This window comes from Lethenteron reissneri, chromosome 26 (assembly GCF_015708825.2).
Source record: "Lethenteron reissneri isolate LAM-NWPU_2019-01 chromosome 26, ASM1570882v1, whole genome shotgun sequence".
Lineage (NCBI taxonomy): Eukaryota > Metazoa > Chordata > Hyperoartia > Petromyzontiformes > Petromyzontidae > Lethenteron > Lethenteron reissneri.
Genome location: NC_083804.1, coordinates 19095138 through 19123058, shown reverse-complemented (window position 1 = coordinate 19123058; position 27921 = coordinate 19095138). Strand labels below are relative to the sequence as shown.

The window sequence follows — 27921 nt, the reverse complement described above, 5'->3', positions numbered from 1 at the left end:
ATGTTGTGTAAGTTCGTTGTCCTTCACTGCACCGCCGATCAGCACAGTCGGCTACGTACGATGCAAATTTCAACATTTTGTGATTTGTTACCACTTACCTGTCTTGTGCCAAATGCTCAAGGGGCCGTCCATAAATGACGTCACGCGATTTTGGACGATGTTTGACCCCCCCCCCTCGTCACACGGCGTCATAAAAAGTCAGACCCCCCCCTCCTCAAATATGACGTCACAAAGCTCTGCCCCCCCCCCCTCCCAAAACAATATTTCCATTTTGAAAATAAAACATGCTTCAAATCGCTTGAAACTATTGTCATTGTAGTGCGTATTTAATGTGGCGCTGCACTCTGATGTCGGAGAAAACATGTATTGAAAAAGTCTATTTAATTAAGTAGAACGTGTTGTCTATATTTATTTAAAGTTGCGCATTTTGATGTGACGTCACATTTCTCAACCCCCCCCCCCCCCTCGTCACACATCGTCACAAATGTCTGACCCCCCCCCACCCCAGGTGCGTGACGTTATTTATGGACGGCCTCTCAGGTTTTTTTTAATGTCCAGGTATCGCAGGTATACGAAGGTGTACTAAACACGCATGTGCTTAAGATGCTCAATTTGGTCTTGGAGCTGATATGTTATTGATTCCTGCCAGTACTCCTTTTGTCTTTGCGTTCCTCGCTCTTGTCTTTCGTGCAGTCACTGTCCCCATGTCGGTAGACTTCGTAAGTAAAGTATATACATTCATTTACATTCACAATATTGCTGCTTTCTATCACGTCTTTCTCAATATCCTCCCTTCCGAACAATATCGTCTGTCTTTTCCACGTTAATCCTTAGTCCTGCATCCTTTCCTGACTTATTATTCACCATATGAACACGTTCCTGCAGTACGAGGCAGCCTTCTTCCATCATATCTATGTCGTCCGCGAATCTCAGGTTATTTATTCTTTCTCATTCCACAGATATGCCTGTGCCCTTGTCCTGAATGTCATCCATCACTCTTCCAAGTATGTGATGACGTTGATTGGTGATAGTGGATCTCCCCGTCTTATGCCTATTTTTGTCGGGAAACATTCTATTTCCTGTCCAAACTTGACTGCTGACTTTCACCTGTCACCTATACCCTGCAGAATCTGTATCAGTCATTCTCAACTCCATGATCTTAATGTTGCCCACGAATCGAATGCTTTCTGGAAATCTATGAAACGGTTGTAAACCATACTGTTGTAAACTCGCCCATTATTTCACTTTGCTTTCTACGCTATAAGTCTTAACATCAATATTTGCTGTACTGTGTTCCGATCTCTCCTAAACTTTGCCTGTTCATCCGCCAAATCCTCATCTGTGCTTTAAATCGAGTTAATAACGCGATCATTAGTATCTCCCCCATGTGGCTCAGTGCGATGGTTCTTTAATTTCACAATTGGTGACATCTCCTTTATTGGGTTTCGTCACAAGTATGGATTTTGTCTATGCCTCCGGTATTTTCCCTTCTTTCCATACTAGCTCATTTTAAAAGTTACTTTCTTCCCACTTTTATCATCTCTCTTATGCCGTCCACTCCTGGACTTTTGTTTTCTTTAGATGTTTTATTGCCTTTTCTACCTCTTCGTACAAGATGTTATCATTCTCATCATCCCTCGGTGGTAGGGTTATCTTTTCTAGTTCATCTAGCAGCTCTGCATTCTCTACAATACTCAGTCCAGTGGCGGCTCCTGCAAAATCTCTCAGGGGGGGCAAATGTCTGGATGATTGATAAGGATAAGGTCCACCCATGCAATGGATAAATTAACAGCTTAAGCATGTAAAGGCAACTTCACTTCTTTAATATTAATGAAAAATAAAGTGACTCTTACAATACATCTTGTTTGTTTCTATCTATTATTACAATCCACTTAGTTTATTTTATTAAAGATTCCACTAGGTGGCGACAAATAACATTGTTGACTGAAACGTGCTTACGTATGATGACGTAAGCACGTTAGGGCGAGCCCTCCCGGAAGCCATAGAGAATGCATTGCAGCGCCCGCCGTTCGAAAAAAAACATCTTTGAATGTAAGTCTATGGGACCACACGGGGCGATTCTCAGCCAGAGTGAAATCGCCCAAAAAGAGGCGGTACTCCACAGAACGTGACATGACGCTGATTGGACTATATCCAGAGGCACAGTGACGGCTGAGATTGGTGGTGCGTCACCCAACCGCCCTATTGAAGAAACCGCCCCTGACTCAGTCCATCTCTTTTTGGTCTCTTCCTTTCTTCATAAAGATCTTACCGTCCTTACCTTTTATCGCCGTTTGCCTTTATTGCAACTTCATATTTGTGCTCTTGGATAGTCTATACACCTCCCTGTTCTTGTATTCTCCAGTGTAATATTCCATAATCGCTACATTGAATACTACGTACGATCTTATTACACTGGTCAACAACAAAAAATTTCTGGCCTGAACTTTTGCAGCTGTTTTAAACTAATTTCAGGGTGCTGATTCCAAATCTGATCTCAGATTCGCTCTATCACATCTCATTTTTATGCTATCGGCATACCCCATTTTAATTGATTTTACCCGAAATTAACTGTCACTTGTGATTGCAAGTTGTTGCGAGTCAGTGACTGCTTTAGTGTTAAAATATGGTGCTGTATGTTTAGGATAGTGTGTTTATAATATAATTTTATGTAGATATCCACATTTAATATTTTTCTTCTGCAGTTTTTATTGAAAATGCAATATTTGATATCTCAAAAACCTGATGTGATAGACAAAAACTGATTTGGAATCAGCACCCCAAAATTACCTTAAAACCGTTGGAATACCTTATGCCAGGAAAAAGTGTGTTGACCAGTGTTATTTGCACATCCAAAGGGCGGCACTTCCAAACTCCTGCGACTCGTCGCAACCGATTAGTCCGACTGTGATCCTGCCTTGCAAAAGGCTGTTTCGCCTCCGGGCTTACAACTTTCCCCATTTGGATGGAATATGGATATTGGATTTCGTGCAAAACTTAATAGCACACCGCGGCATTTCGTATCCCGTGCACGGTCATCTTTGTGTAGAGAGACCTTAATCGTGCAGTGGATTGGTCGTGGATGATGATGATGAATGTTGCAAAGAGTTGAGCATTTTTGTTAAATTTTCCAACCACATCACCACTCTTGAGACAAGTATCTCTCTTGACTTTATTAAGCACAATATTCATGAATTAAATTCACTATTCTGTGTTACTCAGGGATGTAACGATTCACTCATAGCTATGAATAAATTAGTACAATTCGGGTTACGATTCCACTTTAGCCTTGCTCTTTTTGTGTAACACAAGGGGGTTCTATTCACAAATCACAAGCAATATGAATCGAAAATAATTTGCACACGACTTCCTGTGTCATTAGCGTTATAAATGTTTAGATGGATGAATTGTTACATCCCTATACATCTGTACCAGACATTTGTCTACGAAGTGATTTATTTCGTTAATGCAACTGCAATGACAAACTACCATATAAACCAACATCATCCCTAATCACACAAGAGGTGAAACACTAAGCACAGCACAAAGCGGTAAAGGAGCTCCCACTTGGCAACAACACTTTCAAGCACAACTATCCATGTAACAATTTGCCCCCCCTCGTGATTTGATTAATTGCCACGACTATTTTCTAGGATCGATAAAATTTAATTGTGAATGCAGCGCCTCTAGTGGCTTGCAGGGGTCACGTGGACCCCATTATATACAAGATACGAATTGATAAATTGATGCTCGTACACGATTTGGTGCAGTGTACTTAAGTGGAATTGATTTTAATAAAACAAAATTGATGCATGTTACATACCAAGTTAGTAGAAATGCAACATGTTAAACAAAGTCCAGCCTTAAAATGCTGTGCACAGAACAGTGTTTGCAATTCTAGGCACAATTCTTTATTTAGCCTTACAACCTTTAAACTGAACCTTTCTCTCCAGGTTAACTAATATTGAATGTCAGTTTGCACGGATGTCTCTCTGCTGTTATCGGTTGGTCAGAATTCTATTTTGCTTATTTAAATGTCACCTTCATTCATAATAAAAAAAATGCAATTGCAATTGTACATAACGCTTAAATTGGGTTACGACAATAACATTATCATTATTTGAAAATGTAATATACTTTGATAATACTCATCGCTGATTTTGATCTCAGAAAGGAGAATTGGGCTCGCTGATGAGCGGCTCGTGTGGAGTTGCTATAATTCCGGTTGTAAAATTGTGCAACCAGCTACAGCAAAGACACACACACATCCAGTGCAAGTCTCGAAAAACGTGATGTTGCACAATCGCTAATATTAAAGTCATATTGCGTCACTGCATCAAGCGCTTTCAAATGCGATTCTGCGGAAGTCTGGAACAATTCTCCTTCCGATATTAGGAAGCACGTGGGGCTAAGCACTTCTAAATATGGATTGAAAACGAATTTCTTTAGAACTGCTTTCAGCGTTTAGTGTGTTGCCCTTCCGCTGCATCTCCGCTCATCCCGGTTGGCTACATATAGTGCGAAAGAAGTCTACATATACGGGGTGTTTTAAAAAGATGGACCCGATTTGAATACGCTATATCTTTGAAATTGGGCCCATCTTTTTCAAACACCCTGTATATTGGCCCTCGCGAAATACTTCCTTTAACCAAATCAACTATCCCTCATGTTTGTGCTGCTGCAGCATGTGTGATTGGCACAAAGCCATTTTGTAACCCCGATAATAAAGTAAAACATGTTTCGTGTTCTAAACAAACCAGCTGTGCTCAAGACGCGATCACTCATCTATAATTACTCTCATTTAGGCAACAAAAATTCAGCGTATAACACCCGTGGTTTTGTGTTGTGTTTTTCATGGTGCAGCGTGTGTTAATGTTCGTCTCTTTACTTCATTTAGTATTTTGTCTTTTAGAGTTTGTTGATTATGTCGTTCATTGCGATGTTTCCCATGTTTGTGTCACGTCTGATGTAAGCCGTTGGGTGAATGTGGTTCACTGTGCCCCGGCGTTTGTAGTGTCTCTCGTGTTTGTGTTGATGTTCTGTAGTAGCCAAGTGCAGAAACAACACGATGGCATCCCCACATGTCAGCAGAGCTTACAAGTTCCGAGCTGTAACTCCAGAGATGGAATAAGAGACCGTGAGATACATGGAGCTGGATACAGAAATGAAACATGAGATGAACATAAATAGAGGAAGACTAGCAGAAAAAACGGATTAAGAAACAGAGGAAAAATAACAGATCATGAAAAAGCAATAGAGAAAGACGCCGACGAAAGGAGAAAACAAAACAAAGTGCAAGTGAGAATGAGATATGGTGAGATGGAATGAGAGATGAACGAGGGAAATGTGAAAAAGTTGAGAGTGAGGCAAAGAGTAATGGAGAGGTAGAGAGAGAGAGGGAGAGACAGGCAAGGATAGGGGAAGAGGCAGGGGGAGATGCAGGCAAGGAGGGAGGCAGCGAGAGAAATAGAATAACGAGAGCCTGAGGAGCAAGGCTGATTAAATTGGATAAGGCAGCTCGTTAAAACAAATTTAACCAAACTTTAAGAGGCACCAAGAAGTGTGAGAGGCGCCTCCCCAGGGCTGAGAGCCACCGAACCCGACATGAGTGGGGTTAAGCATAACGCCATTTAGTAGACGCATACATATACATATGCTCACACGTAACACACTCGTGTATATATATACATACACACGTACAAACACAGATACAGCACTCGAAAACACTTGCACTTATATACATATGCAGAAACAATTATTTGCCACGTATTGTTACAGACTTTTTGGGCAAGTGCTGCGAATGAGCATCTAACTAAGGCCAGAACAGCGCACAAGGGGGCTACAATAACTTTGACACACACGTACAATCACAAACAAAACCCTCCAAATCAGCATCAACAGACACCAAGCACCGGGGATTAAACGAGGGGTTTCAGAGGCGCTTGTTCACATACTTGACATACGCAAGGGCCATTCAGCCATTTAACAAACACCAAGTACAAGGATGTGAAAAGCAAGCCCCTCTGAGATGACAACTCCCTGCCCTGACATGGCCATTTTGGCCCACCTTGTGGATGATGGTGCTGCCTATAAAGGGCGTTACGCTTTTTGGCAACGGTTGTGGCAGGCTGCAGGGCAAAACTGCTGCACTGAAAGGCTGTTAAGGGGTTGTAAAGAGGTTTTAAAGAGGGTTTAAAAACAGTAATAAACTTTAAAAATCCCTTTTAAAAAAAGGAACACATTTCCACTGTAAAGGACATTTTACGTATTTGAAAATGCTCTTCAATTGGCAACTTGTTTAATGGAGTTGTAACGAGATAACGGCGTGGTCTCGTCTCCTCTTTTGGCACTCGTGACGGGGCGATGGCACAGATCTGCACACACACACACACGCAAGGAGATAACACTCAACACCCCCTATCGCAATATCCTGCCTCACGAGCACAACCACAGGTAAACCCATACACGCCATAGGAGAACATTACATCCGGCAGTGTTTATAGGTTAGGCAAGCTGGTACCGCCCCCCCCCCCCCCCCAACTTACTAGCAGGGTGATTTATTTCGATTTAAAGCTTTCGTGACTGCAGGGATTCATCTTCTTGGTTCTTTCGGTAAAGTCACGTAGAAGGGAAGTAATAAAATAATAAAAATAAAACTAATAAAATAAAATAATTCTCACGACGTTTCGGCTACAACGCAAGCAGCCGCTGCTCGCGTTGTAGCCGAAAGAACCAAGAAGAGGGTGATTTATTTTGAAATTGCAACGGTGAATAAATCTTGCATAAAGAGTGACAAGAATTCCCATTAAGCTTTGCACACTCCACGATCCAGAAACTCCCACCCCCCCCCCCCCTTCTCTCTGCCTCCACCCCCTCCACTCGTCTCCAAGCTGCTGACCGTGCCTTCGTCTGCTCACCTTGTCGTGCCGTCATCAGCCCGAGTGCTCAGTTTCGCTGGCGGACACCATCCTCCTTCTCGCTGTGCATGTCACTCTTCCTGCACGAGACAGAGGGGGCATGAGACGCGAGGCACAGGGAACACAAGACGCGATATGGGGAACGAGACGAAACATAAGATACGAGGCCATGGAGACACGAGGTACACAGGACCATGAGACAGAAGGACCAGGTGCCTCAGGGACGTGAGACAAAGGGACATGACAAAATGACTGCTACTAATATAACTACACAGGAATGTCACATCGCCATCATAAACACCACACCCCATCTACATCTCATCCAATACATCACATATCCAGCATCTGTACTATATAATCCATTTCACTAGCACTACACCATCTACACATAACTATATCAACATTATATATGTTACACAATCTACATATAAACTACTCACACCTAAGTCACACCATACACATTATCTCTGTATCATCGAGACCAGGGGTGAGGAACCTTTTTTCTGCCAAGGGCCATTTGGATATTTATAACATCATTTGCGGGCCATACAACATTAAATTTATGTTGCTATGAAAAAAGCGCCTAGATTTATTGAATTTCGAGTTATGCAGTTGCCTTGGCAGGGCCAGACCAAATGATTTTGCGGGCCTTATAGGGCCCGTGGGCCGGACGTTCCCCATCCCTGATTTAGACCGATAGCTACACTCCAGCATTGGGATCATTTAAATCCACGCAATTTACAATACACCATCAACATCATGTACACGATCTACACTGCATCAATCGCATTGTGTGATGTTATCATGTGATTTTTTAAGTCTTGGTTGGGGGTAAGCCTTGGTACTCAATGTCAGGGCTACGGACAGGTGAACGGGTAGTGCTCAGCTTTGGGTTAAGGCTAAGCTAAGGCTAGGTCACGAGTGGGTACTCACAGCGGCTTGGGCTCATCCTCTGCAGGGTTGACAATTCCAAGCAGCATGGGCAAAACAAAAGAAGATACACACACACACAGGCACACAAACAGGTAAACAAACTGTTAATCAATGCGTCGCACGTGGTAGAATAACATTGAAATCAAGGTACAGGTGATTTTCCCCACTTTGCCTCGAATGCCCTCATGTCGCCATGTCTCACCCTGGATGACAACCTCCTTCTTCGTGGTGCGCTTCTCGTAGATGAAGATGATGGTGATCAGCACTATCACCTCCACGACGAGCCCCAGGAAGATCCAAACAGATGCCATGCGGCTGTGGATTCGCACAGCCATCACCGCCTCGTCACTGCCCACAGAGTTTGAGGCCTGGAGACACAGGGGCACATCGGGGCATGTTGATCGTAGCGATGGTGAGGACGTTGGTGATGAGGGGTGATGGCGGTGTTGATGGTAGTGGTAACGATGGTGTCGAGTGGCGATGGTAGTGGTAACGATGGTGTTGATGGTGGCGATGCTGTTGAAGGTGATGCTGGTAATGATGTTGATGACTGTGATGGTGACGATGGTATTTATGGTTGTAATGGAGGTGGTGTTTTGATGGTTGTACCCGGCAGGTGTAGTTCCCCTCATCTTTCCCACTTTCGACAGTGGCGATGGTCAGTATCGTGTAGTTCCCATGGGTGTGCACCTCCCGCCTGTCCGTGCCATTCTGCACCAGCTGTACATCACCATATCAACATATCAAAACACCGCCATACACATATCAAATACATCATCAGCAAAACATCAACACGACACCAAAAAGTGTTGTTAACATGACGCTACTTTGGTAACGAGTGCGTTGCTTCGAACATCCCACATGTGGCTACGAACAGGTTATTATGGGACTTTATTGCCGTTTGGAAAAATCTAGTGACAGATCAGATGGTGATCAAAATAAAATACCCATGCCTGATATGCGTGCAATTGAATCACATATTCGGATATGTGGGATATGTGGGATTTATAAAAAAAAAATACATTCAGAAATATGCGGCACACATGATATAAAAAGGAATGAAGTGTTCAGTGCAATGGAGACCTCCATAAGTGGCAATTCACTGAACCACTGGGGTGGGGGCAAGTGGTTCTGTGCCCAGTGGAGGACCACAGGAGAGGTGAACAAGTGGGAAGGGGGAAGGCAGAGACAAACCACCAGTTGTTAAGCCATGAGGAGATGGTCTACAAGACTGATCGATCATCGAGTGATGGACAGGCACGGGGCTTGGCTGTATTACCGTTGTCCAGGTGGATGGAGATTGTCCAACAGGTGAAATACTGTAATGGTGGAAGAGCACAAGGAAGTAGATGATGGAGGAGGATGAGGAGATAGACCAAGAGGAGATGCACCGTTAGGAGGTGGTTGTGTGGATGTGTGTGTGTGGTTGAGTGGTGTTGCGGACGCACGTTAAGGACCCCGTTGACCGTGTGGAACCAGGTCCAGTTGAAAGCTGGGAAGCCCGAGGCGATGCACTTGATCCGTGCAGTCTCCCCATCCGTGCGGCTCTCGTGGTGCTTCTTGTGCGGAGCGATCTTGGGCTCAGCTAGGGGAATAGACACAGCGACTATAGCCGCAAGTTCCACAAACTCCAACATTTACTTGTCGTTGAAGTTAAGGTTCAGGGGGTAAGGTTAAGGATTCAGATTTAAGGTTCCTTTTAGGACACAACTCAAAAGGGACACTCAGAATGGGGGGCTCAGGCTAGGTTTTGGGTATAGATGGGGCTCACTATGGACAGGGATTTACGGTTTGGGAATGCATGGAGCTCGCAAAAGACAGAGTTATGCTGGTATCTGGGTTCAGGTTGGGGTCGAGGGGGCAAAATGAGACCCACTGGAGACGTTGATGAATGAATCCTTCTCGCCACTGTCGGTCTTGAAGATGCAGTGGTAAGAGCCCGCATCCGACGTCACCGGCTTCTCGATGCTGGATGAGAACCGGCAAGACACAGACACAAGTGAAGCAGCCTCATGGTCAAAAAAGCTCAATTAGGGTCACGTCAGGTACACAGAGCCGGCACCACCCTGACCATGCTGGGTTTGAATCCAGGCACCAGGCACTCGTGATTTAATCTATTCTTAAACACAGTGAGTAAACCGTCTCAGCTCTGCCAATAATAACCTCGTTTAAAAAACCCCATCATATATATTTTGCTTTTTACTAAATTTATCATTTCCACAATGCCAGTGATTTTTATCCACCATGAGCCACCTTTCAATATTTAGCAATCTTGTACTTTACATTACAAATTAAGTCATTACACCTGATGTGACTTAAGAGTGTGTCAATTCAAATCCAAGGTCCTCCCTACAACACTTCGGACAGACTTGTACACAGACGCACGCACGCACGCAATACCTCTACCTTAATTTAAACAGGAAGCACTACAACACAGCTAGTACACTTAATAATTCACAGGCGTGCAGTGTATTAAAAATGTATTTGTATTTAAATGGAGAAAACTGGGAAACAAGGGCTAATGCACCATGGGGGGTCATGGGGGGTCAAGAGGACGTAGGTTTGGAAAACCCCGACCTCATTCATCCTTGCCCATCTAGCGCGACTAAAATGTGTAAATATATCAACAGACCGACACCGCGGCTAACACCCTTGGTCGAGTACGAGGGACCACTGTCGTGAGATAAGTGACCAAGGTCTGTTGATGAAAACACCAATTCACGTGGCTCTATGGGTGTCACCTTCCTGGCCTGACATTACAACTTGGGACCTGATATCTGATGACAAGAGGTGGGGGAAGGACGATATTTTATCCTGCAGATGGCGATAATAAAAACCCAAGATGAAATATGCTTAACTTGCTCATAAATACGATGAATGTGCTCGCACACACACTCTTAATATGTTGCGTTTGTACGAGAGTCGGAGGGCATAGATATGCAAGTCGGCTTGGGTGTTGATAAATTGGTTCCCAACCTGTAGCACGTGTACCCCTTGGCATACATGGGAAAACTCTACGGGGTACAAAAGACCATTCACGTAACGGTGGCGGTCACGCGGGGGAAGGTCACGCGGGGTTACTGAGCAGTGCTGCCCTGCCCATGTGCACACTCGCAAATCTAAAGCGATATGGTGAAACATCGTAGTCACCCTGTGCATTTGTAATCCACAAGAAACATTCCTCAATTCCATGACAAAAATTATCTTGAGACTCGACATCCAGTGAGCCTCAGCCTTCTTCCCACCACTAATGGTGACTCCATTCATTCTGTGGGTGTGATTTTTGTAAGTGTTATTAAAGTGTAATTATTAAACTGTAACCGATTACTTCATTGCTATTAAGTTATTCAGAGTTAACCAAACATCTCTGGTGTAAATTAATATACAAATAGAAAAAATCTAGTGAGGCGAGCGTCAACGACTTACGACTCATCTAGTGTCAGCACGTGCCATTGTTGGTGTGTGCGAGTGCCATCTCGTGTGCCAACACACACACACCCACACACAAACCCACACACACACACACCCACACACACACCCACACCCACCCACACACACCCACACACACACCCACACACACACCCACACACACACCCACACACACACACACCCACACACACACACACCCACACACACACACACCCACACACACACACACACACACCCACACACACACACACCCACACACACACACACACCCACACACACACCCACACACACACACACACCCACACACACACACACACCCACACACACACACACACCCACACACACACACACACCCACACACACACACCCACACACACACCCACCCACACACACGAGGCCCTTGTCAGTCTGCACGTCATATCGTGCTGGGGTGGGTCTCCAAGATTGTTCTCCGCCTCTGCCCCCACATCAATCCCAGCCCTCTCAGACCTGGCACGACCCACTTGCAGTTATTTTTGGCGATGAAACTTGTCAGTTGCCCTTTATGGATTGAGGAATGGATAAGAGAGGGGCGAGGGGTCGAAGCCCCTGATTCTTACACTCGCACAGCAGCCAAACAACCTCGAGAGGAAACCTGCTGTGTGCTGTATCCATGGACAATGGCAGTGAGTCATGTCTGCAGGGAGGCGGTGGAGAAAAATCGGTTCTCGGTGAATGTTTTCATCCATAATTTCGGAGAAAACCTCCATTATCCATGTTGACATAGAGGGTGTCGTGGGCAGATTCTGTTTCCAGTGTGGTTTTTTTGCAACATGTACTTTGTATGGAAACCTACCGATAGATACGAGCAGCCTATGGCAATGATTTCACCGCTTAGCTGGGTGCTCACCACCCTAGGCTGCATCTGGTGTTGTGTAATGTGTTGCCTCTGAAGACGAACGTCTCACGGCTCAGTTGGACTCACTACGTATGCATTGTTACATGCCTTAAATAAGCCTTTGAAATGTTAAATCACAGAACTAATTCTAAACTCATTTCAATAGCCTTGCTATTCACACTACAAGGTGAACTTATGCCCTGAAAAGTGTTATTGCGTAAGAAAATGCAATGTTTTATACTCCTAGTTGGAACCGTGATGGATTAATGGGGAAAAAAAAGACATTTTATTATGGCTTTGTGTAATTAGTGACCAATTGCATCTCTGTGGGCACAACCTTTGTCTCATACAATCTAGAGGTCTCATCTCATTCCACACAAAACCCATCTTGTGATGGAATGAAGACCAAGAGAGGAAGCAAAGTAAGAGAGAGAGAGGAAAACTACCGTAAAAGATGGAACCTGTCAGATAATTTCACACGTAGAGGCGATACGGGTTGTGGCATCATAGCACAAAGCAGGACGGCAAAGATGCGTGGAGATGTCTTCATCCAGAAGTGGAGAGACAACAAGGACTGATGATGATTATAAATCAATGCCTCTTTCAACAGAACCCATATCTCATGTGACACATTATCGTCTCGCCGCATGACCCCATGCGATGTCTGGTGATGTACGACACGGTGACACGTGGCGTGCGGTCACGATGCATAGGATGGCATGTGCTAAAATGGCCAGGCCTCCCTCCTTGACATTCTCACCCCCCCACCCCCCTCACCCCCCCGTCTCGCTAATGAAATCCGCGCACTCACAAATACCCACGCTCATCAGGGGCCATTCACGGAGGGGGTAAATGTCAGTGCAACCAGACACGCGGGGCTACTTATTCCTATCCCATGCATCCATCTCTTGTTGATTACGTTTTTTTGTATTTTAAACTCTAAGTTTGTTATGTTTAAAGGTGCCACGAAGCTATTTATTTCTATGCTCGGGAAACGGTATATCTTGTCTACTCAAGGACGCAACATTTTTCATAGAAACAACAAATCCTATGAATAAATCACTACAAAACTCATCACGCAGCTTAACAATCAATACCAGTTGCCTGACATGGATAGTTGTTTAGCTGTATGTTTGGCAATAAAACACTTTCATTTAAATGTGTTGTAAATTAACTCCATCGGAACAAAATCACGTGGGTGTTCATGTGTTTTCGCTTCTATGCGTGTTTGAGTTTCTTCAATATAAATCCCCAAACACAATGCAGGCTCCATTAATTGACAAGCTTGCTCGCTTGTTGTTGGCATATGCACCATTAAACCTTTCACCCATTCTGCCACCACCATCTGATTGTCATCTAGGCCAACAGCGCTGGGTTTATTGGACTCAACCCACAATCGTGAGGTCTCGACTAAATCCCACTTGCAGGTCAACGAGACCCATCATTCCTCCATGGTCAATAAAACGGGTACTGCTTTGTGGGAAGTCTACAGTGTTCTTTTGTTCTTTCGGTAAAGTTACGTGACTTTACCGAAAGAACCAAAGAGTATGGATTCCCGCAGTCACGAAAGTTTTAAAAGTTAGAAGTCTACAATGATCGTTCTAGCGATGGAATAGCTCCTTTCATCAAAATGTCAAACATTTACCAACAGCAATGAGCACCACCCATCCAAAAATGACACGTTAGTTCAAACGTACCTTATCGTCGCTGTCAATGCAAGAAGATAAGTGTTTTGTTTTAAATCATTTCCTTACAACCTGCAGAAACCACCGTACAACGTGTTGATCGTCATGGTGTGAGCCAACTTGCAATGTAAGCTACAGAGTAACATCTATAGTCGCGCGTGTGCATGAATGGAGATACGAATCTTACCACATGCACAGGGACGAGGAAGCACACTGAGCTCTCACATTGGAGCTGAACACACAGGTTTTCATGGAAAAAGGGGCGCAGGTAGCCAAGAAAGGATCGCAGTGCCCAGCTGAGCTCCATGACTTAGCATTGTCATGATGATTTAGGCTTAAATCAGACAAGACCGTTTCCCCATATAGGGAAAAACAAAACATTTTTCTTTTAAATTAGTTAATTATTAGTATTTGTACGTGGTAAAAAAACTATACTATGAGCTTGGGGACTCAATAAAGATCTATATTTCACCACTGCAAACGAAATGTTCGGAATACAGTTTAAAGGTCGGCAAAGAAATCTGGAGGATCAGAAGAGGATGCATACAATTAATTGTTCAAAAGAGGTATAGGGTAAAAGAAGAGGGTGATAATAGGAGATGGAGGGTCACAAACATGAGATTCACTATTTAGGTTAAAGGTTAGGGGTCAGAAGGGGTCAGATGGGGTCAGATGGTTGGAGGTGCGGGGTAGCGTACGTGTGAGTCAAGGTTCGGGAGACCAGATTGGAGTTCTTTCCATCCAGGGTATGGCCATCCTTCTCCCAGCGCCACGAATTCACAACCTCAGTGCCCTCCAGGGTGCAGCTCAGCACGATCGTCTTGTTCATTATGACCACCTCATTTGGTTCACTGAGCACTGCGGCAACAAGAGTGGGGGAGAATATTAGCAACATGTGACACACACCTCCATGCATTATGGTGTATGCGTGTGTGTATGTCTTTGTGTTTGTAAATGTGTACACTCGTTTATAAAGTGTACAGGCAGTCCCCGAGATTCGCGCATCTCAATTATGAACATCCGCACTTATGAACGAACCGCCATAAGATGTTATTATTTTTAACCATCTGACTTGCGTACGCTCGGTCTTCCTTACGAACTGAACCGCGGAACTATTTTGTTTGGCGGAGAGATCCTCCGTGAGATGTAATGAGTCCTAGCCAGTGAAAATAAAACATAATTTTTCTCATGTCACTTTATTTGATGTTTTTATTTACTATTAAGTATTTAAAATAGGATTACATGCCTATGTACAATATTTTTTCTTAACTATGAGTTCAACAGTGCATCCCTTTTTTGTTGAACCATAACACATTTTGTAACACTGACCGTATAAACAATTAAAGATTGAGTTCCGAGATACAGACAAATCGATTTACCAACAGGTCTCAGGAACGTAACCCATTCATAGAGGACTGCCCAGACATATATATGTAACTGTATTGCACAGCAGGATATTTTATCAGTCACATAACCAAAAGCATTTGATAGACCCACAAAAGTAAAAAAGTTATTGAAATCATAATCTAAATCAGCCAGAGTGAAACACGTGAACACTCATACGCAACACATACATGCACAGGCATGCATACACGTACACACAAGCATCGAGGCAGGCACACACACGCGTAGATACATGCGAAAATACATTCAGATACAGCCTTAAGAACATGTCTGCACAAAAACAGGTAAAGGAACGCACACTTGTACTTACACACAAAATTACAGATAATATAATTAGAAATAAATTCTCTCTCCCAGCCATTAAACCATTTGGACAAGTGCTGTTATGTTAGAACCCATTCAGGTCAGCAATGGTGTATGAAGGGGTGGTGTGGTCAGTATCACAATTGGCTGCCTTCTGTTTCCCCAGTACTGAAGTTTACACACCACACTAGGCACTCATTTAAGGCTGAGATGGCCTAGGACCGTTTTAGATAGTACCAGCAGTGGCTTAGAATAAAAACGCATTACCGAGTTCATAGCACTATACACTAACCAATGCTCCTCACACAGAAACCACACACGTGTGCACATGCAAAGACAAACTCCCAAAAAACACATGCAAAGATGTGGACAGGCACAAACAAACATTTTAACCCTACAAACCAGAGACAAGTGGTATTAGCAAGCACCTATTAAGGACAACCTGGTATACTACATACAAACATTTACTCAGGCACTCTGACACACAAACAGATCCTACTGCACACCTCTCATTCCGAAATGCTCGGCTCCACATGTACAAAGGCAAAGATTCCCCGTATAGCCTGAAAAGACTGTTGGGGCAAGTGCTGTTAGCGAGCACCTATTAAGGCTGGAACGGTACACGAGGGGGTGGGGGGCCAGCACCACACCCAATCGCCTGTCTCCCCAGTGGCGATGTTTACACACCGCACCAGGTACTCATTTGAGGCTGAGTCGACCTAGGGGAGGCCTAGGACCGGTTCAGATAATTGTAACTGGTGTTGGCCGTGAGCGGGAATCTAACTCGGGTCACCAGGTTCGTAGCGCAGCGCGCTAACCGCTACACTACCGCTCACATGTACACACACTCTCACACAAACACGCACGTCTGCCCCCTCACACACAAATACAAAGGCGTTTTAGCCTGCCTGATTACACTGCTGTTTGTTATCGAGTGTCTATTGATGCAGACATGGCACACGAGTGGGTAGCAGCAAGGTCAGCACCGCGCATGCACGACTGCCTGCATTACACGATCTCAATTCATGCCACCGGTGGTGCTGCCTCAGTGCTTCCATGGGCATTACGGGTCCCCCTAGGACAGGCAATCTGGCCTAGTTTGAACAAAGGATCACGGAGGGTTTTGCTCTTGTATCAATCTCCACACAGCCATATTAATGATTCCCTTTAAGTACTCTTGAAAACCTCAATGATTCACAAGACTTTTTTCTTTCTGCATTGATATGTTTGGCCAATTCCATTAATGAATGTTTGGCTTGTGGGAAGCAGAGAGTATCGAAAGAAACCCCACACATATGAAGGAGTAACAATAAAAAATTCCACGCAGATAGATTCAAGAATCCGTTGCTGTATTGTCATGTCTTACCCACCTCTTGGCCATTTTTAGCATTTGTAATTTTTCCCCAATTTTATTCCAATTGTGCCATCAAAGTATCCCATCATATCTCTCACAGAGCAGTGCAGACATTCGTGTTGGAGACTGGCCAACGTAAGTGGATATCACAGAGCTACTTCTGAGATCTCTTCTCTGGTCGAGTAGAAGGCAGCACACTTCCCACTTTCTCTAAATAGGAGGGAAGTTTGTCACACGACAGTCAACCAAAAAAATGATTCTTAGAACTGGAATTTTGCCCATTTAAATTAAAAATAAAATGTAACTTCATGGGGTTTTTTTTCTACAGTCATTGGAGACTAGGTGGAGCCTTTAAATTTGCTATACAGTACTTGAGGACTCAGTTTAATCGCAGGGTGCTGCCTGGATTTGACCTCAGCAGTGCCAGATTAGCATTGACACTTGAGCAAGAAAGCCTGATGCTTGAATAAAACCCACATCTTAAAACATGCGAGCTCAACGCTCCAAAACATTTTTAACCTTCCAAGAAACACCCTCACCTCGTACCTAAATAAAGAAGCTCAGAGGTGCATCTCAACACAACCATTATGAGCCCCATGAGTGACCAAGCAATGGGAATTCAACTCGGGACAATGGCGTTGGCTCAGCGCCCATGTAGGACCACTATGAGCCCCCAGAGAGAGACACACACACACCAACACACACGTAACCAGCAGTTTTTTTTAAAAAAATTATTACATTCTGTTCTCGGTTCCATGAATAGACTAGTGACGCAAATGTCATTAGGAGATGAAAGTACGATCGGCGCCCCCAATAGCAGAGCACCCAATGACACACGCGCGTGACTCGCACGACATGGTTCCAGTGCTCTAGTTAAACCCAGGCCACACCATGGGGTGAGCAGTTTTGTCTGGAGTGGAACCCAACAATGACCGGCTGAGACATGCGGCTTCATCGTGCGCAGTTCACGTCAACACGCCATGCCCCAACACCCAGGACTCAAACTTACAATCTTAGCCATTGCTGGTTCTGTGCCCATACAAGGACGTTATGTACCTCCTGTGAGACACCCAGACCATGGGCCTGAACCTAGGTATTCAAGGTGTTGACCAAGTGCCAACTATGAACTTAAAAGATTCACCCACTCCCCCACGATTTGATTGTTTGAAATCAGGGTCCCAATTTAATTCAACTATCTATTGTTATTTTTCCGTCTCATTTGTATAGTTTTGTTTGCTCCATTAATCTAAATGCTACATTAGAATAGGATCTATATACTGTATAAGGGAAATTTGTGAATATGTGTGTCTGTTCGAAATGTTTAGCATACTTTCCGACATGCAACAAACTTGAAATTTGACATGTAGGTCGCTTCCAGACTGTACAGACTTTTGTATTTTTTTGGGGAGGGGGCGCAATAATGGATATATTTTGCACAGCAAGTGAGCGGTGACGTCACATCTGTGATGTCACCCGCATGCGGCAGCGTTCCGCAGTGTGCCTGCTGACATCACCCCCCCCGCACCCTCCGCGTAGGCCGTGTATTAATGAAAGACAAGAATCCTAGTCTCGGGCAAAGCCGGGTAGTAAAGCTAGTATACATATAATTTCACTACATTAAAGAACTAATAAACCTCTCAGCTAAAAACTGCCCTCCGAGACATTTCGTTACTTCTGGGTGCAATATCAATTCAAAGTATTTTGTATTACTATTAAATTAACAGATCATGGCTACATGTGTAGTGTTATGATAAACCTCCTGAGAGAGAGGCACCCAGCACCAGGGCTTGAACTCAGGTTCTCAACAACACGTTCTGGCTCCAACATAGCCACTACAAACCTCATTAAACATTCACACCCAGGGCCTAAACCAAATCCAATTATATGCGTTGGCTTAAAACCCAGCAAAAAGTTAATCTTGCTTTTCTTAAAATGTAATTTTTCACCACGAGTTACTAAATTATTCCAGGCAGTAACTGTATCAGGAATTTAACCTTCCTATTTGTCCATAATGCAGGTTTTATTTTGAGCTCGCTGGTTTGGGGGTGTCAGCAACTGCCGGTCGGGTCAGCTCCACCACCTTGAATAATGAATAGATGACCTTTGAAATAACTGGATGTAACAAATACAAACATTAATGAGATGTGTGTAATGATTACTTGAAAGAACTCCTCTGGGTTTTCTACAGCCAGGCCAAACAAGGCAGTTGCAACAGGCTGGACATTCATTTCACCACTGTCAGGATTTTGTACACACTTTTTCAGATTGGCCCTCTCAGATAAGTATTTTCACCACACTAATCGCTAGAAAAGCTAGGAATAGTTAATTCCAACAGATAAATATAAATAAGTTACTTTGCTTTAATGCTCTAGCGCATACGAGCTGTGTGATTGTGAGTGAAATGCACCATCATGTGCTCTTAACCATCAGGTTCTCTGTTATGAAATGCTGAATGTCTTTAAATGTGTAGTGACTGTGAATGTCAGTGTGTGGTGCCGGGCTTACGAAGCCACGGCGGATGTGTTGGCATTATGTGTAGCCCGCTTACTGGGCGTAGTACCAGCCCTAGCGGAGCTTGATTGAGCGCTGGTCAGTACGGAGGCACCACGTACAGTGTGCGGTGACGGCTCCCGGTGAGGGAGCGAGAGAAAGTGTCAGCCAGCCAGGGTTACATTGGGGCATGATACGCTGGTTGACCTGTCGACACGTGACCGGATGATATTGGAGGGGGGCCACCGGTGGACGGGGGCCGCTGGGTGGTCACGTGGTATAAAGGAGCTCTCGGGAGCCTTCGGGAAAGAGCTCGAGAGATCTAGAAGGTGGGCGGGGTGAGGGGCGGAGCCAGCCCCAGCCCAGGGGGATATAACGGGGGCCCCGTGAGGGGCTCGGGGTTCTTCATTGTGGCTGGTGATGAAGATCCACGTCGGGTAGAAGAAGCCAAAAAGCCACGCGGTCCGGAACCCAGCTCGTGGTCCGGGCCGGGATAGCGAACCGTGTCTAGTTCTGCCGTAGCGTGGCTAGATGAGCATTCAACACCGAAGTGTAGGTTGTGTTATGTTGTGTTGAGTTATTGAATAGTGTTGCGCCCAAGATAATGTCTACGACTCGGTTGGACTCACTACAAATGTATACTTCTTAAACCCCAAGTACTCGCAATGTTAATTTACATGCAAAAAACGAGAAAATATCTAACATTTACCAGCCACAAGGGCAGCCAAGGTCAAAGAGGATAGATATGGTGAGCATTAGCTTAAAGCAGAAGGATGCCGCAAATCCGGCAACGATCAGAATGAGAAGCAAAGCCGACAATAAAAGGGCAAAGAAGGCCAACATTCATAGAATTTTAATTTTCATCTGAGATGTACATGGCCAACTATACAAAGAAAAGCATGCTAATTTAACAGTTAGGCTTTCCGCCAAATTGCCTGATGAAGCTGGTTGTAATCACAAGTGAAACGTCGTACTCAAATTGTAAATGTTGTGGGTTTACTCTCCATTACACCGATGTGCGGAAGTAGTGGTGAATTGGCACGTTTTTTTCACTGCAAAAGAGGCCCGCCCCGCCTTCATTAATATTCATGCCCGCGTAGAAATTTACACGAACGCACAGGAAGGTCGCGCACTCCACATGCCGCACCCCTCCCCTCATTAATAATCATGAGCAGGTGACGTCACTCCACATGGGGCAACCCCCCCCCCTCATTAATAATCATGAGCTGAACAATTTTTCTATTGAATATTTCAGATTTACTGCAATATACACCCGTCCTTGGATGGGCAAAAGGCTAGTAAATTATATAATTCAGCTCGACCTTCCTCTGCGTTCGTGTTAAAATCCACCCACTCGCGAATATTAATGAGGGAAGGTGGGCCTCATGTGGATTGACGTCACACGCGGGACACGCACATTCTTGACTTATTAAAGTAGAAATTGGCTGTCGGGTGGTGGCGAGTTCACGACACATTTATATTTATGCTATCTAACCCAAAAACCTTTATTAATCAAAGCATGCTAAGAGGTCAATTCAAAGTCAACGCGTCTCACGAGCGTGAGGCAGTGTTCATCTTTGTTGGTAGCCTTAAGCATAGAAGAGCTCAATCTCCCCCATGAGGCAACCTGCGAGAAAAAAAAAATTAACCCGTAGAAACAAAGTTTTTCACTATAAATCCTTTATATGCGTGGCATCGGGGCGGCTAGAGTCCTCTCGTCCTCTGGCTTGAGATGGCTGCCACCTATGGGTCAGATGATTGTCTGGCAGCATTAAACAATTGGTAATTAAATACTTAATTTTTTTTCCCTAAACAGTGTAAAATTTTGGAAAAAAATTCACAAAAATGCATTGTCACGCACAACGAGTCTGTGTGCAAAATGTCAGCTCGATTGGATCACGGGAAGTGGGTTAAAAAACGACCGAAAGATTTGCACGGTCCTAAGCAAGCAAGCGAACTTAATATAAAGGATTTAAAAATTAACCCGTAAAATAAAGTTTTTCAATATAAATCCTTTATATGGCTAGCGGCGAGAGTCCTCTCGTCCTCTGGCTTGAGATGGCTGCCACCTATGGGTCAGATGATTGCATGGCAGCATTAAGCAATTGGTCATTAAATATAATATTTTTGTCCTAAAAAAGTGTAAAATTTTGGAAAAAAATTTCACGAACATTATTTGTCACGCACAACGAGTCTGTGTGGAAAATGTCAGCTCGATTAGATCACGGGAAGTGGGTTAAAAAACGACCGAAAGATTTGCACGGTCCTAAGCAAGCAAGCAAGCGAATCATCTTCTTGGTTCTTTCGGTAAAGTCACGTAGAAGGGAAGTAATAAAATAATAAAAATAAAACATAATAAAATAATTCTCACGACGTTTCGGCCACAACGCAAGCAGCCGTCCTCAGGTGAAGAACATGTCTGTCGATAAGACAGAGCTTTAAATCGAAATTCAAGCAAGTGAACTTAATATAAAGGATTTAAAAAGACTATGTCAGCAGGTGGACACGGGAGTGTGAGAGGGCCACGGGAGTGGACGAGTGATCAGGCAGGCGGACGAGGAGGCAATTAGCAAATGGGTCGGTGAGCAAGTAGGCGAATGAGTGGGCGAGCAAGAGAGTAGATGAGTAAGGGAACACCCTGCAGCCATATTCTGCCATTTAACCTTTACCCAGCCAGATTAGTGAGGCCCCCAGTGGCTGGTAAATATAACCAGGCAAGTGAAGAATCAAGGGTATCAGGTTAATGGATTCCAATCCGGGGTTCTCTCTCCTTGTTCATCTCTCAATGCATCTCACTATGGGTCTCTCTCAATGATAATAAATGTACAGCTTTTTGTCAGTCAGTTGCTGTCAGAGGGCTTTCCTTAAGCCATGTCAGTTATAGGCATTTGTTTAATCAAACCTCAACACACTGCATTGTGTGGTTTGGTGAAAATGGGGCCCAGGACCGGTTCAGAGTTCAATCGCCACTGTTAGCTCTGGCAAACAATGAAACTCAGGGCCTAATTTTATTCCCACAACAGATTCCGATGTTTTTTTACTAGGTCCACTGTTATAGCATGTAGTCCACCACTAACAATCCACCCAACAGAAGAAAGAGTCTACGATTTGATTGTAATTTTGCCTTAAAATCTATACATTTAAAACATCACAAAGCCAGACTAATTGAGGGGGGGAGAGGCTTTCCGGTTATTGAGGGAGAGAGGCAATCCCGGAAAAAGGAGAAAAATGTATTAATTATCGCTTAAGTTTTATTAGATTTACACCATTATCAGTACCTCACGTGTGTGATTAACGCTTATGGATAATTACATTCCCCCGCACCTCCGATCAGCACGGTTGGCTACGTACGGTGCAAACGAAGTTCAATATACATACATAACAATACACATGTATTAGTGTACATAGTACTGTACAGTTTAATCCGAGCCACTGATCATCACCACGATTTTTCTGTTTGTGCGTAGTCACTTTAAGATGTTGTCTTGTTCATGTTTTTGTTTTTGTTTGTTGCGGTTGCACCCGATTCAAGAGCCGAATGGCTCACAGGGCTATACCAAATCAATGAAACTAAAATGAAACGAAGCAGAGGTGAAAGGCTTGAGTATTAAACCAAATAAACTTTGACGCGTATTGCAACCCAAGAAAACAAAAGTCTGTATACCTAGAGTACTGTCCTATTGTAAACTGTACTCTAAACGGTGTCACTGCTTCTCTACAATGAATAATGCTCTACAACTGACTAGCAAGTACGTTGACACATCAGAATCAGATACCACTGATGTACAGCTTGACTTGCCTCCACCAAACAGCTCATTCAAAATAAAAATGTCCAGTTCTCGAATAACTTGTGTGCCTCCATGATATAGTTCTTTCTACATTCACGTTTGGTCATTTTAAATCAGTTTACTTATCAATTTGACGATTGTTTGTGTTGCGATCGAAACGTCGTGATATTATTTTTGCTATCTACGTGGCTTTACCGAAAGACCCAAAGAATATAATTTCAAACCAGTTGGCAATTCAAAGTCAACTCCAAGAAAACTGCTCATACATAAACCATTCATATTCTTGGCTTTACCGAAAGAACCAAGAATATGAATCCCTGCAGTCACGAAAGCTTTAAATCAAAATAAATCATTCATGTCAACTTTCCTAAAATGTCTACATTTATATGAAAGCCCTAGAGTACAAAGTGCGATATCCAACGGTCTCTCTCTCCATCATCTTCTGCTGTGCTCTGAAGAAGGGCCAATTTACACATCGGTCGACTCTAGAACATTCCCTGGCCAGGTCTTAAAGGCCATAATTCACTCTGGGACCATCATGCAAGGGCACTCAACGAATCGACCTTCTGTGCACAAAAAAAGATGGGAGGGCAGCGTAGTGGAACCGTGCTGAGGTCCACAACAAAAACTATGTTGCAGACCCAACACAAAAGCTGAAGGGATTAGACCTGTCCTTGACACAATGGCCCACAACGAACAGATTCTCTACCTCAACCAGATGTGGTGCCTCCTTGCTCCACAAGTGGCAGACCAGAGTCCACAGTGTGACTTTGGAGAAGGTAACCAAACAATGAAACAAATCGACTCTTGTTCGTAGAAATACTTACAGCAGTGGTTCTCCAAGTGTATGCCCAGACCACCAGTAGTCTGCGACAGTCCTCCAGATAGTCCGCGGGGTGATACAAACGCTGGTTGATCCAGAAATAATGACAATATTGAACTTATATTTAATTTTACAAAAATTAAGTTGAGCAAACTACCCTGAATTTCGATTTAAAGCTTTCGTGACTGCAGGGATTCATCTTCTTGGTTCTTTCGGTAAAGTCGTGTAGAAGGGAAATAATAAAATAATAAATTTACATAATAAAATACAATAAAATACAATTCTCACGACGTTTTGTTATGTTTTATTTTTATTATTTTATTATTTCCCTTCTACGTGACTTTATCGAAAGAACCAAAAAGACAAACTACCCTGTTTAAACTACTCTAACCATAAGATCTAAATGCCCCTCACCCCCTTAAAAAACCTTATAGCCGCGTATTAAAAAAGTATTATGTTCCGGAAATATGAATCGTTTTGTATTACTGGTATTTAGAGATAAGTGAATGCGTTTTGTCATCAGGGGTAGAGGGTGGGAGGGGGGGATGGGTGGTCCGCAGAAATGTTTTCATCGACAGAGTGGTGCAGGTGCCAAAAACGCTTGTGCTGTGGCAGACCACAAATAGTCTGGCACAGTACAACCAGGTTACAAGGACTAATAATGCCCCAGAAGAATTTGCCAGTCAGCTGCAGTGGGAACATAACCTTTTGCAACAGGTGAGCATCTCAAGTGGACAGTCACACAATGATAGAATGAGTCGACCACATACACAAAAGACAATCGATAATTTTTACATTGCAACGAACTATTAAATCCAATACCCCCATCCACAAACATGCAACTTAAGACGCTTATAGATTTCTAACAGATTATTAGCTCTCTCTGTGAGACTGCAGATTTCCCATGTGATATCATTAAACTCAATTGGCTCCCACCTGTCTAAAACAGTGGTGGATGGATGTGACTAGGTCAGGCATACAAACAATGTAGACCCATTTTCTGAAGGTCACCTTGTGCTTAAAGTTGTTTCATTACTATACAGTCACGTGTGCACACCACCCACGTGCAATGGTGACCTTTATGAGCAGACAAGAGCCCACTTGGGACAGAATTTCAGTTTTCAAATGAGTCCTAAGTTTCAACAAATGCGTGCATGTATGCATGTAAACAAAGACAATGTAACTTTCATACATGAGCAGTTAAGAACACATTAATGGCTGTATTCAATAAGTACTGTAACAGATTCCAACATGTAAACACAAAGATACAAAACACGTATTTTACATAGTACATTCTACCAAAGTATTAGCTCCCATGCAAGTGAGATCATTGCCTATGTACATGCCTTCACATGGCGCACACGAATATGTAATTACAGTACGTATACAAAAACACTGAAATACAAGACGTACGAAGCTAAACAACACACATGTAGATGTTAAGAGAACCCACGCACACATCACCAAGTAAACCCCCCCGTGTACACAAGCCAAACATGTGTACGCATACACCCATACACAGATGGGTAAATGTGGTTTTGGGGTCTCAAATGGATCTTTATTAAACCAGGTCCCCACTTATTTCAAATTATATGACCATAGCCTATTGGATAGAAGCTTACATTGTCGTGCTTTGTTTGAAGAAATGCCTTGCGTGGTTAAAGGACTTGCTTACAAGAAATGTTATCTATGTAATCACTCTCAATCGGTCCCTTATTAAATCAGTCTCTCTTATACGGTCCTTAAATGTAAGTTGCTTTTACATATGCGTGGTTCGCTATTTAACAAGACGCGCAAACGCACCACTATTTATGAATACTTCTCTCTGATCTAGTTCTCATTTACTCAGATTCTCAGCCGGTCCTTCATTTAACCACTCTAATCTGATTAGGGTTAATAATTCTTTTCCATGACTACTTTAATTAACCAGACTCTAGGGAGGCATCAACCAGACTTGCTCCGAAATTGTATTAATCATACTCCCCCACATGTTAATTTATTAAATACTTTAATCTGGTCTGTAAGCCTTTAATCAGAATCCCATACGGTATTTTAACCAGACTACTGCATTTACTGTATTTAACCACATTATATCTTGGACACTTAGTCCCCCTTTTATTTAACCGGTCCCTGGCCAAATAAACAGGTCAGAGTCCGGTTAATATGCCACGTGGGAATCTGGGCAAGGGCTCGTGTGAGATGTTTATAACTCAGGTTAAAGTCGAGGTTAAATAATGCACATCGTGGAGGTGTTTTTGTTCAGCACAGGAGCATGTTGTGAAGCCTGGATAAATATAACATGCGATGGCCCGGCAAAGTACTGTATTGTGGCGGAGACCCGTCAACAACACCGCAATACATCAGATTACCGGGGTTAAATGAAGGACTAGGTTGAGTGAAAATCGTCCAGTGTGCTTAAATAAAATGACAAAGTCGTGGTGATTCGAGGCCACCATCACCACCACCACCACCACTCGCCATATTCGTACACAAACCATGCGCGTTGCATCACCGGGCACTCGACCTTCAACAGCTCGGGTTTGAACCCTCCAATGTCGCCGCATCTCGCCTCGTGTTTCCCGTACGAACTCAGATGACCCCGGCCACACCAATGTGGAATTCCCACCACCACCGGCACCAACATTTGACACTCATTCACCGGCACGTTCAAAGCAACACACGTCTCGGCGTATCCCCCCACCCACCCCCCACAACCACCACCATCACCCCCAGTTCCCCGCCGTGTATTTAAGTCGCGAAGCTGCACGTCGTAGTGTTATTTAAAGTACAGTACAGTACGGCTTGCTTTGCTTATTAATTTCAACTCGATTCTTTACCCGACGACGCGGTGGCGCGGTTGAGCAGCAGCAGCAGCAGCAGCGTCGTCGTCGTCAGCAGCGACGGCAAAGAGCCGGTGGGGGAGAGCAGCAGCCTCATGTCGCCGGGGCGGTCTTCTTCGTTTGTCGGCGTTGCAAGAAGACGTGGCGAGAGCGGCTGGGGGGAAGTGGGCTGGTCGCTGTGGTGGCCGCTTGCGATGTGCGTGCTGCTGCTGCTGGCTGGCGGTGGCGGTGGCTGCCGCGATTGTGACGGAGGGCAGGGGGCGAGAGCGCGCCGAGTGAGAATGCACCGCGGTTACCTCCCGTGACCCCACCCACCCCACCCCCCACCCACCCTGAGCCCCCCCCCTACCCCCGTGGACACGTGCTCATCGTGAGCTCGTTTTTAGTATTGCCTCATGCGCCATCGATCCCCCCCCCCCAACCCTTTTCTTGCGACATGTCCCGCTCAAACCAGTCTCGTTTTTTTCACGAAAGTCATCGCGATGTCGATTTAAAATGGGTATGTTCCACTTTGTGCCTCGGAGTATAAGTCAAATCGTACACATACGTCCGCCAATGACACTGTCTTAAAGTGACAATTATATGAGAGGCGACGATTCGGCTCATGGCCCCCCAAACCCCCCCCCCCCCCCCGAAAACGTGGTTCGGAAACGTGGCCTGGACTACGTAAGTGCATGTCGGTGCGTCTACGCACCGCGCGTTTCCCCACTGAGGCCCCGCATGGAGAAGAGTCGTGCTGCAATAATCGATCAAGTAAATAATCGATCAAGTAAAACATTCCTTGATCGAATACGTGTCTTTATACAATTCACAGTAGATCATCGATTATCCCGGCGGCTTAGGGGGGAGGAAGGGGGGCACCGGATTTTCGAAAAAAGCCGGATAATCGCATCGTTCTTTTTGCACATTCGAGCATGACATTGTGTTTTTAGGTGTTGCGTTTCTGGTTTTTTTGGGGCTTTAAATTTGCTAACGATAGGAAATCGGCATAAATAAACATACAAATAAATATCCTGTAAAAAAGTTCATGTATTTCCCGTCCTGTACTTACCACTCCGATCTCTAAGACTCCGGCATG

General features: G+C 44.2%; 1 protein-coding gene across 1 annotated transcript; it reads right to left on the bottom strand.

Annotated features, from left to right (window-relative positions):
- Positions 1 to 3158: 3158 nt before the first annotated feature.
- LOC133347795 (neuroplastin-like) lies at positions 3159 to 27096 on the bottom strand. Its single transcript, XM_061560411.1, has 9 exons — positions 26841 to 27096; positions 14540 to 14699; positions 9727 to 9818; positions 9299 to 9435; positions 8460 to 8570; positions 8053 to 8218; positions 7851 to 7869; positions 6918 to 6997; positions 3159 to 6374 (listed from the first exon to the last, which is right to left on the bottom strand). The coding sequence occupies exons 1-8, from the start codon at positions 26938 to 26940 to the stop codon at positions 6946 to 6948; spliced, it is 837 nt and encodes a 278-aa protein (XP_061416395.1). The 5' UTR covers positions 26941 to 27096; the 3' UTR covers positions 3159 to 6374; positions 6918 to 6945.
- Between the last annotated feature and the right edge of the window lie 825 nt (positions 27097 to 27921).